The 12,267-nt window shown below is 43.6% G+C and overlaps 1 protein-coding gene across 1 annotated transcript in view; it reads right to left on the bottom strand.

Moving 5' to 3' along the window:
• The window catches only part of LOC142565900 (WD repeat-containing protein 11-like), a 293,411-nt gene that overhangs the window by 62,364 nt on the left and 218,780 nt on the right, over nt 1-12,267 (bottom strand). The window contains exon 18 of the mRNA XM_075676487.1: nt 3,873-4,044. Within this exon, the coding sequence (XP_075532602.1) occupies nt 3,873-4,044 (172 nt within the window). The remainder of the gene's footprint in view (nt 1-3,872; nt 4,045-12,267) is intronic.

Genomic DNA, 12,267 nt, shown 5'->3' with positions numbered 1-12,267 from the left:
AAATTTTTGGCAGCAACACAATTGCGCCAGTGCCGAAAATTTACACCAGCAGCGAAGTAGAATAGACTTGGTTACAGCAATATTAGCTGCTTTTGTCCGTTTGAGCTTTGCGCCGCCAGGTGGATGCACCATGCAGGCCGCTCCTGTTTATGGCTCCGCCCCAATGCCCCAACTGCCTTTATCTGAATACCGGACACGCTAAACCTCTATAAAAACGACCTCTCTCAACACTTTCTTTTATTAGATTATTATTGCTTTTATTAGATTTATTAGATTATCTACCCGCTAGCTACTCGTAAGTTCTCGTATATCGCGAGAGTCATGTAAGTAACGTGACACTTAGGGGCAGCAATGTTTTCGGTCGGCCAAACAACCCAAGGACGCAAGTAGACGTAGCGGTCTGGGCATGCGCAGTACTGTCGCCCCTAGTTCTTACGTACGCAAGCTGCTTGCGTCCCCTAAACTAAAGCTCTCTATTATCTCCAGGCTCCCAGCTATAGGATTTCACATGGATGCGCCACCACGCAAAGATGGCAGGCCTCCGTTTGCCGGTTACATGTGCCCTCTTGGAGCAGTGCTTGTAAAAAATCCAATCTATCCTCGCGATGAAAAAAGCGGCCCGCGACTTATAGAACACCAGTCAGAACCTTGCCAGATGGCCAATATCACTACTTGGGCTGATGTGAAGGCAGCGTTTCGCCGCCGTTATAACATTGACTGTGATGTAATGTCTAAGCAGCGTCTAGGCGCTGACTAGGGGGGGCTCCGTGGCCCGAGCCCCTTCCGGAGTTTTCCGGGGGGCCTGACCCCTCCCTCCTTCTCCCCCACTAACGTGTCATTGCCAAAGTTTTGTCATCCACATCATTTGAGGTTTCTTTTGACTTGCCATGACCTTTTCAGTTAAGATTTTGTGGGGGCTAATAGCTTACTGCATCACTGTTGCACGGACGTGCACAGGTTTTAATTCGTACTTTGCTTTACTTCTGCAAATCCTGATAATAGGAGAACAAGTGCATTAGAAGTACCATCAGTGGCTGCCCCATCCGTATTTTCTCACTTGATGTTTTAAATTTCCACTGTAAACACCATGCACATACACAATATATTTAGATATATACACAGGACAAAGTTTATTATATCTTTAAAGAGAAGGAGGTAGCCAATTAACAATTATTATTAAAGTTATGGATAGCTTACGCCTAGAGAATGAATATGTTGCTGTATGTTCACCTTGCTTCAAAATGCTTTGCGTGCTTTTTTGACCCTGAAAAACCTTTAGTGATTTCTTCGGCAGAGACTTTTATCAATGGCATGTGAAATGCACGTGAACTACATCTTTCTCAGTATTGCTTCTCTTTACAGTAAGCAAAGCTAACGATTAAATAAAAAAACACTTCTAATAATTTACAACAATTATTAGGTATGGAAACATTGTCACTTGCATGCACAAGTCATAAATATATACAGGGTGTCCCAATTAGCTATCATGCACCAAGAATTAAAAAAAAGCAATGTATTACTCGAAGAAAACCCAGTGCGTATTGTTTCCAGTACAGTGAAGCAGCTTACAGTGGAGTAATTTTTTTGTTACTGTGATTTAATTAGGTAATTGTAACTAATTATCTAAGTCGAGACATACTATCATAATTATCAAACTGTCAATGAGGCATTTGTAGACACAGTCAAGGGACATCTAACTGCGGTATTTTCAGCAATGTACTAATTGCGTACTAATTTTTTTCGACTGGTGAATAAACCCTGCGAAATACGGCGCATACCACATGACAGCGCTCCCACCCACATCATAAGGCAGCGCCCTTGAACAGGCTCCTTCTGAGTTAGTCAGAACAAAATTAAGGAAAAAGACAAAAATCCCCGCCCAAGCGCCCCGCACAGATGGTTAACCAGTGAAGCTGCAACCTGCGGCACCGGTGTACGTTCACCTAGGTCAATTAATCACAGGGAACCCTGATCATGAGAACGAAATTCATAGAAGAATAAAAATGAGTTAGATAACATATCGCAGACATTATCAGCTCCGGACTGGAAGCTTACCATTATCATTGAAAAGGAAGGTGTACAATCAGTGCATTTTACCAGTGCTGACATATGGGGCAGCGACTTGGAGACTGACAAAGAAGCTTGAGAAAAAGTTAAGGACCGTGCAAAGAGCGCTGGAACGAAGATTGCTAGGCACAACGTTAAGAGATAGAAAGAGTGGTTTGGATCAAAAGGCAAACAGGTACATCCTATATTTTAATTGACATTAAGAGAAAAAAATGGAGCTGGGCAGGTCATGTTATGTGCCGGTTAGATAACCGTTGGACGGTTAGGGTTACAGAATGGGTACCAAGAGAAGGGAAACGCAGTCGAGGACGGCAGAAGACAAGGTGGAACGATGAAATTAGGAAATTCGCGGGCACTAGTTAGAATCAGTTCGCGCAGCACAGGGGTAATTGGAGATAGCAGGGAGAGGCTTTCGTCCTGCAGTGGACATAAAACAGGCTAATGATGATAATGAAAAAAATGTGACCCTGGGGGGCTGCATCTGAAAAAAACAAGAAAAAAAAAAGACCGTCAAGGGTGTCCAAAATATGAGTGGCTTGCCAGTGGATGGCATGTAAGCTGCAGGGTAGGCACAAATGCAACCAGCACCCATAGCAGCACCTGCTTTAGAAGCCTATACAAATAGAACCTGCTCCCAGTGAACGTGATGCAGTGGCTACTTAAAGAAAATCACCTGCACCAGCATCTGCTTTCAATGAAAGCAATATAGTGTTTCTGTTACATGCAGCTACTTGAAGGAAACTAGACTTTACATAAGGTGTCAACATTGTACAGGAGTTGTTCTCTAGGTGGCACTGGAGTCCTCCCCAAAGCAGAAATGTCATGCCCAAATGCAAACATACACTTTGTGATACCAAATTAAATGAGTCTCTTGGGATACATTGGACCTGCTCCTTGCGCTCCAGAAGACGTACAAATGCTGCAGGTTGTGGGGATGCTCGACTCTCACGCATCCCAATATTTTTTCCTCCGCATGGCTTGCATATGATGCAATCCACCTTCTTTGCATGGCTGTGAGCCGCCGGCGGTCAGTGTAATTGCAGAATAGCATGGGAGATGGTACGAGTGTTGCGTTGCTGATGCCACCTAATGGCGGGGTCACTCGGACGCAAAAGGGAGTAGTAGCCTCTTCCTCTTTGGCTTGGGTTCGGCTGGGTGTATCAACATTTCATGTGCGTACCGGCACGCTTCGCAGGACCGTGCCGAGAAAGGTTTTGGAGTGGGGAACCGGGATGGTTGAACACAATCGTTCGAATGCGCCACCGTTTGCATGACCGTACAAACGAATGATTAGGCGTTGGTGTCCAGCAAGGAGCAAACACTGTTTGCGCTAATAAATATGTCACAGCAATTGCGTCAACACCAACTAGCCCAACTCTCTTTGTTAATTACTCGGACTGTGTACTTCAGGTGAGTTCACATTTGTAAGTTCAGTTCAAAATGACAAATACAGTCATGACGAAATGAAACGCAAACACTACAAAGTGAACTAGAAGGCAAATTTTCCTTACAAAATTCACTGCTATGCATGTGACACCAAGGTGATTCATTCCCAGATGCTTAAGTTTTGGGGCCGGAGCCCACTTACGGTTTGGGTCATGTTTTGAACCCCCATCTCACTTTGAAGTAATCAGGCATAAGAAGTGTCATTCTTCAGTTTTTCCAGTTTTTCCAGTTTTTCCCGTTCACATTTCATTGCACTGTATTCCACTGATCAGAAACAGGTTTTGGCCAGTCAAGGCAAGCAGAAGCAACCATCAAAAATATGCTTTTATGCTTTTACTGTGTAAAAAGCAGCTGCTTACGGTTGGTCTGTAGGTGGTTGGAAACAGGTGATGAGCAGCTTTTCATTTCCATGTCCATGATACGTATGCAGCCATCAGAAGTAGCCACAACCAGCTTGTCAGACTTGGCCCAGTCAACATCAGTTATGCCAGGCAAGTCCTGGGGACAGCGAACCTGCACAAACAGCTGCACCTACAAACAGCACGGTTAATTTATCCTCTTACTCTGTGTGTCAAAAACAAGGCAGAGCTACACTATTTCGTTTAACAACTTTAACAGCTAAGATGTCTTTGTGACCAGAATTGCCCAGAAACATAAATGCTAAAAGTGCATTTGATACCAAAACACCACAAAGAACTTCTTGGTGTATAGGGTTAAAATTTTGTATATATGGAGTAGATACTTCGAAAAACATGCTGGCAAAAATTTCAGAGTTGCAGGATAATTACGGAGCCACAAGATGCAAACAAAGTGTGGGCAAAGTTATAAATGCATAAATTAGTTATATGTGTTAGATAGATAGATTTATTTCTCTCAAAACAAAGTACAGAAATGAGAGAGAGGACGGAAGGGAAAAAGCTGCCGAATGCAGCTTGACCCCCTACGCCCTACAGAGCAGCAGTGTGGTAAAAAACAAAGGCAATGCAACAGGTTGCAAAGTATACACAGAAGCAGAATTCAAAATCACAATACTTGTAATCTATTGCATAATTGTAATTTTACACGTAATCTGTTACATTGTCATGATTTTACACAATTAATGCAATTGTGGAATATTGTCACGCTTTCGTGAAGATGTAATGGATCTATAAATTAATATTGCCTGGGGTTTTACGAGCCAGAACAACAATTTGATTATGAGGCATGCCATAGTGGAGGGACCCTGGATTAATTTTGAGCAACTGGGGTTACTTAACGTGCCCCCAATGTACTATACATGGGCGTTCTTGCATTTCGCCCCTATTAAAATATGGCCACCATGGCTGAGATTTGATCCCGTGCCTGCGGGCTTAGCGGCGCAATGCCAAAGCCACTATGCTACTATGGTGGGTTGGAAGTGTAACTGTAACGTGTTTTGTATAATAATAATAAAAATGTTTGCAGAAAACTGTTTTTTTTTCCCCTGTATTTGTGCTGATCAGCTATGTTTTATGAATTATCTATACCTGTGTTCTCCCCAGAAATTTTTGAGGAGTGGACATCTTGCAACTGGGGAGCGGTTGCAAGATGAACGAAACCTCTCTCGCTTTTTTTTTTTCGATAGTGTAGCACTCTTCAATGAAGCAGACTAAACACACTGGTTTATTTTGGACGAACTTGTGCCCGGAAACTCCAATATTAAGCATTCACACACTTTAAAGGAAGAGTTAACAGGAGCCTATTCCACAGCCAACCGCGTCTCTCCGCCGAACGCACTTTTCACGCGCCCCGAAGGCCAAGAGCCACGCCGTGGCTTCTCATTGGAAAGCAGACTCGGGCGCTCCCGTGAGCGCGTGCACGGGAGACACGCGCTGTATCGCCATGCGCGAGGCGTTGCTGGCACTCTTCTAATGGCGATGCGACAAGTAATGGGTTTTAGCGATGAGACGCTTGGAAAGGTGCCTCACGAGAGTGCTCGTAACTGGCATGTGGAGAGCTCTCTGCGGCAATATGACCATTCTGCTATTTTGATATGTAAATTCATCAATTTTGTATTTTGGATGCATTAACAAAACTAATACAAGTCAGCAATGCATCCTAGTGCATTCGCCAAACTTTTCCTGGACACAAAGTTCTACTGCTTGCCACTGTCAAAATGTGGGCGCAACAAGTGGCAGTGATTCAAATCTGCATCAGCCAATTGGAGCACTTCCTGTGTCCGTGTGGCAGCAATAATGAATCACATTATTATTTTAAATTTTTTTATGTTTGCTTGGTTTGCTGTTATTTCTGCATGGAGAAATACGTTGCTGTGGCTATCTAAAGCTCAGATTTCTCCTTTTTGCAATAGTTCCAAAATAGTGGCATTGCGTCGACGGAGAGTTGCACTAGTTGCACGCTCCACTGTGCAATGGCACAGCCAGATGGCAGGTTTTTAACCCAATTTTTGTCAACAGCGCACTAGGAAATTGTGGTTTTCTGAACTTCCATGGCACTTTTCTTTCTAATATTTCTCCACGTGATAAAGAAAAACTTGAGGATCGTGGAGGAAAGACAGAGAGAGAAGAAACAAAATTTTTAAAATAATAAAATTTTAAAAAGGAATTCGAAATATTGAACGGTCAACTGGAGCAGCGGGTGGCAAACCCGGAGTGGTGGGCAGTAAACCAGAGCGGTGGATGGTAAACCGGAGCGGTAAATGGTAAATCAGAGCGGAGGGTGGTAAACCAGAGTAGTGGGTGGCATTTCCACTGCTGCTCACCGTTGAGAGAACCCTGCTCTATGCTGTGTTGGCATGATACACAGCACAGCATAAAAATGCAACTGTAGCAACATTAGTATACAGCATTCAGTCCTGAAATACACTGCATGTTAATGCAGAGACAGGGACACAAAATTTTTTTTGTCTTTTTTTTTTTAATGAATAGCTGTCAAGCTGTCAACGTAGCAAGTACGGAATGAAGCCTCAGTTGCTTGAGAGCAAAGCAATTGCAACAGCTTTGAATGCAACAAATTCAAAATGCACACTAAGTGCGGTGTGTGTCTGGGAATGAAACAGGTTATAGCACTACTACTGTGTTCCAGGAGGTGACAGCAGAAGACCAAGCTTATCCTCTGCCAAATACAAAGAAGCACAGAGTAAAGGACAATGGATGTGTCGACTTGATGGTGTGTGCTAGGCTTTAAGCAACATGGTCACAGTGTGGCCTTCAACCCCCATACTGGGTGGCTGGCATGCACACCACTGGTTAGTGATGCATCCACTACCTCCGATTTCCATGATTCTTCACAGCTAAAGTCGCACTTGGAATATGTCTTGAACTAATTGCATTTAGGGTCACATAATCAATTGAAAATTGAAAATAGAGAATTTCATACTGAAATTAAAAAGATCACAGCTACCTAATAAGAAAAACTAGAGAGACAAGATTTCATTTCAATACTCCTTTAAACCAAATACAGGTCTGTTCGGAAAGTATGACCTACTTACCCAGGTGGCCTTAGGGTGCAAGATTATGGTATCCATTTTAATTATTTGCTCTACTATGTCACGGACTCTGGCCAGTGTTCCCATTGTCACGGAGGACAATGTTTGAATCTTAAATAAAGATGGTTACAGCACCCTGCTAACATACGATTTGATAATATTTTAAGTTTTACATAATTTTTTAAAAATCGCCTGTGGCAGATAGCATAATTTTTGTCATTGAGCTCGATTATTCGAAGAGGTGGACATTACTGGGACAAGAAATCGAATCACACATGTAACTAATTAAAAACATTCAGTAATTCACTTCTTAATTAGTTAAATAACAGTACACGTTGCAATTTACCAATTGCAGCTGGTGAGTCATCCTCATGTGGTGGTATAGACAGAATTACTTCTAAATTCTCGCTGAATACTAATAAATATAGGTAAATAATACTAAAATACATCTTCAACAAATCACTGAACGACAGTTATTTACCCGTAGATGGAAAAACAGGCAAGGTGATTCCACTTCACAAATCTGGAAATTCAAGTAATCCATCCATTGCTCTAATTTCCTTACATAAGTACTGTGCAAGATACAGTAAAACCTTATTATAAAGAAGTTGAACAGAAAGCCAAAATTACATTGCTATATACATGACTTTGTTATATCAATTATTGCTTTTTACTGCAATATATGCTCAATGAGGCACACAACTTTAAACATGCATAGAAGACAGCATTGTGGCCTGTGGAACCACCAGACGACCACATATGTAATGAAATTTTAATAAGACAGAAAAAGAATTTTCATCATGCACAACACAACTTTTTAGCATCTGATGTGATAGCCTTTATGATGGCTGCCTTCTGTTCCAATGTGATGGTCTTTTGAAGCAAAACAGGGGACACAGTCAAAGAAAACAGCTTGCATGCTGTGACACGAACTAAGTCAGTTGTGGACTAGCAGCACATGGCACACAACACTTGATAAGGTTAATCAACTGCTCATACTAAAGCTTTTGAGGTTTGAGGGCTGCCCCATTGCTATTCGCCTATTCTGCCATTCCTGTGCCTTTGCCTTTTTCACATACGGCAGCATGGAGAGACAGCCAGGCTGTCACCTGTTGCTGTGCCCTGGAAGAGCCAGTGGGCACTGACTGTGTTATCAGGAATCGCGCCTTCACATTTCAGGTCGTGGCAGTGCAATTGGTGTGACTGCGAGAGTGAGTGTAGAGAGACCTTCCTAGGATATCACAAGGTGCGCACACATTTTCCCTCTCGTACATCAGTCACTTTGGGTATCACTCAGATGCGAGATTGTCTACAGTGCCTTGCACCAACAGCAAGTGCGTACCTTGTGTTGCCCCTCTGCCAAGCTGAAGAGCAGTGCCTAGTGCTCGTATGTGCTCATACTACATCAAGCTGCACTTATCAGAGGCTCAAGCAGACGAAGATTGCCCTATCATGACCATTTGATCAAAATGCACAGGTGCGGCCTGTTGCATCGTGCCAGTCCTGCCAGTGTTGGTGCTAGTAGTCGTATACCGCTACAAAATGCCACGCATATTTCCAATACAACAACTTGCGTTGCAGTGAGAGCCAGCTTTTTAAAACTGTGGTATTCAGGTTGAATCTTGCCGTATTTTAGTATGCCAAGAATATTCCATATTGTTGTGTCCATATAATGCTATAACTAAAAAGAATCCCATACTGTGTTGGGCTACGACAAATTTCCAGTGGATGCTCAATCTCTGCAAAAGTTCTTTTCAAGCATTAAAGAAAGCCTACAAAACACGAAATCGTGTGGCACTTTTCGTGTGTTTTTGCGTGTACGTAGTGCATGTACGTTCGTGCTGATCGCCACGAACGAGCAGAACGCATGATTGAGGCACATGTCCAGCTTCCCAACGAAAGTGTTACCGCATTCGTCGAAGACATGACAGGCCTCTTCACACGAGCAGACCCTGGAATGACTGCAGACAAGAAGTTGCATCACCTGATGCAAGGAGTGAAGGAGCAGCTCTTCAATGGTCTTGTGCAGAGCCCCCTGAAGACTGTCGCCGGATTTTTATCTGAGGCTGTAAGTATGGAAATGATGCTTCAGCAGCGATCGAACTTCTACGAGTGGCAAGTGAATGTGACATCCATTTCTGATATTTTCACGGCCGCCAGAAGCAACAATGACAACCTCCGAGAACTCATCTGCAGTGTTGTACATGAAGAAATGCAGAAGGTTTACGGCGCGTTGCAAGCTACGGTGAGCTCCATTGCGAGTGTTGAAAAAGATGAAGTGCACCAAGCACTCCAGTCCACCTTTCCTCTTGCTAACGCCACGCCTGAACCTACTGAACACTGCCATGCGACCTACGCAGAATCCCTGAGACTCCCTGCTTCATCACTTCCACTGTTGGTTCACGCCGCTCATCAAGTTGCACTTTCACCAGCCCAACTGGTACAATACATCGCAGAATGACGCACGCCTCCAGCGTTTCCTCTGCTGCTCCTCCTGTTGTGCTTCAGCCGGAGCAGCCAATACACTATGCCGACAATCGATGCATGACCCCTCGGAAGTCAGATGTTCGGCACACACCGGACCGCCATCCTCTGTGCTTCCACTGTGGTGAAGCAGATCATTTGTACCGCCAGTGCCCATACTGTCGTCTCGGGCTGCGGGGCTTTTCCTCCTACTCACCGCCACCCCGACCTGGCCAACGACCCCGGGATATTGAAGATTGTCTGGTTCAACAGCGCATGCCACCGCCTACCAGGTGACAGTCACGCTCGCAGTCACCAAGGCATTACTCACCACGACCCCAGCGATATTTGAGTGCACGATTGCCAAGTTCACACTGGGAAAACAAACTTTAGCGATCTTCGGAGGTGAGGCTGCTGGTAGTCGACGTGTTGAAGACCTCCAATCGACGCGAACAAAGATGGGCACTGATCCGATGTCAACTGCAACTGAATGGAATGACTGGCTTTCGCTCGACATACCGGTGGTGATCAATGGTTATGCGGTTAGCACTTCAGTGGATACCGGTGCTGACTTTTCTATTTTAAGTGGGAAGAGGGTGATGCTTCTGAAGAAAGTAATTACCCCCTTGGCATGGCTTACAGGTTTAGATGGCTAGTGGTCACGTTGTTACTCCACTGAGAACCTGCGCGACTAGAGTTTGAATTTGAGGATCGACATTCATGGCCAGCTGCCTTGTCCAAGCGAATGCTCCCGTGACGTCATTCTTGGGGTCGACTTTCTGCAAGAATACGGCGCTGTTATTGACCTACGGGGAGGTGTAGTCATCTTCTCAGCCAACTGAGCAATGGAGGGGTACTACAACAACTGACATGATGACACGCTTCATGTTTCCGCCAAAAGCGTTATGCTTCCTCCACGAACCAGTGTCCTCGTCGAAGTTATGTGTAGTGGAATGCGCGAAGGAGAAGTAGTCGCAGAAAGCAACTTATTGAATCTACTGACACAAGGTGTTTGTGCGACTAGGAGTGTGTTACAGCTTAGTAATGACCGTTCTTAGTTGCTTGTCACCAACTTCGGTTCGAAATTTTCGAAAATCGACTCTAACAGTCGATGCTTAATTTTGAACCCGAATCAAATTGTCCCTATTGGAAAATCATAATACTATTCAAATACTTTTTGAATACTTTACGTCATTTACTGTACACAATCAAACATGGAATTGAATCGAATTCGAACATACCGCACCCCAACAATGCTCTCAGCAGCGTGCCAAATCATGCAGCAGCGCCCCGATCAGCATTTCTGACCCTTCCATAGAAGAAAAGCTTAGGAGAGACCCGTATAAAGTTGCAAGGGCGATCCCAGATAGCCACAACCATCCAATAGATGTACCAGATTGATTCAAACATCCAGGAAAAAATGGAATGTCCTATGAACATCCTTTACATGCACATACATCTAAGGGACATACAATGGCATCAAAGTTGGATGTCCACTGAACATCCATTTAGTTCATTCATCAGACGTACAGTGGACAAAATTTTGGATGTCTATAGAACGTCTCTACAAACAGTACTTTAGACGTACATTGCACAAAGTTTTAGATGTCCATGGAACCCCATAAAGTTTGTACTTTAGACGTGCATTGTAGGCCCCCCAAAACTTTTGCATTATATATGCCCTTCTATGATTTTGACGTGGATGATGCTACACAGTTGGTGCCTGTAGTTGGTGCGACTATATCACGCTGTATAATCAGTTCACATGTAATGGATGTCTATAAGACGTCCCATCCTCTTGCTGGACATCGATCGATCGTTGCTACTTCAAAAAATGGATTTTGCACATGAAATGTATGCTTTTTCAGTACAACAAAATGCACAAGCAGTGGGCGAAGTGAAAGAAGAATGTACTACATGCGCCCAAAACTTTTGTCTTGCAGATTCTGAGTATTGTAGACCTTTTTTCAACTTCGGAAAAGTAATTGAAAGACAAGGCAGAGTATATTCAGGAATTAACTGATAATTGAAAAACAGGGTAGAGTATATTCACGAATTAACTGATATATAGCAGAAAAAAAGCTCATGGAAATTATATGAAGGGACTCTACTTTTGTTAAGCACCACCAAATGTTGTAAAACGGCGACAAACCTCACATGTGCAAGTTTTTGTGTGGCCTCCAATACTTGACACGAAGTCTTGGAGGCCATGTGCGTCAAATGCAAGGAGCCGGAAGCATGCCACAAATGTTGCAATAAATGAGAAATGACGTTTTGAGATGTTAGAAAAGTTAAATGAGTTAAACAGATTTTACATAGCATCATCATCATCATCACCATCATCATCATCATCATCAGCCTGTTTTATGTCCACTGCAGGACGAAGGCCTCTCCCTGCGATCCCCAATTACCCCTGTCCTGCGCCAACCGATTCCAACTAGCACTCGCAAATTTCCTAATTTCGTCTCACCACCTAGTCTTCTGCCATCTTCTACTGCGCTTCCCTTCTCTTGGCACAAATTCTGTCCCCCTAATGGTCCAACGGTTATCTAATCTGCGCATTACATGACCTGCCCAGCGCCATTTTTTCTCTTAATGTCAATTGGAATATTGTCTATAACTGTTTGCTCTCTAATGCAAACTGCTCTCTTTCTGTCTCTTAACGTTATGCCTAGCAATCTTCGTTCCATCGCTCTTTGCACAGTCCTTAACTAGTTCTCAAGCTTCTTTGTCAGTCTCCAAGTCTCTGCCCCATATCTCAGAACTGGTAAAATGCACCGATTGTACACCTTCCTTTTCAATGATAACGGTAAGCTTCCAGCCAG

Source organism: Dermacentor variabilis, unplaced genomic scaffold (genome assembly GCF_050947875.1).
Source record: "Dermacentor variabilis isolate Ectoservices unplaced genomic scaffold, ASM5094787v1 scaffold_12, whole genome shotgun sequence".
NCBI classification, from domain to species: domain Eukaryota; kingdom Metazoa; phylum Arthropoda; class Arachnida; order Ixodida; family Ixodidae; genus Dermacentor; species Dermacentor variabilis.
The sequence above is the reverse complement of the archived record's forward strand: the minus strand, read 5'-3'. Positions and strand labels throughout refer to the sequence as shown.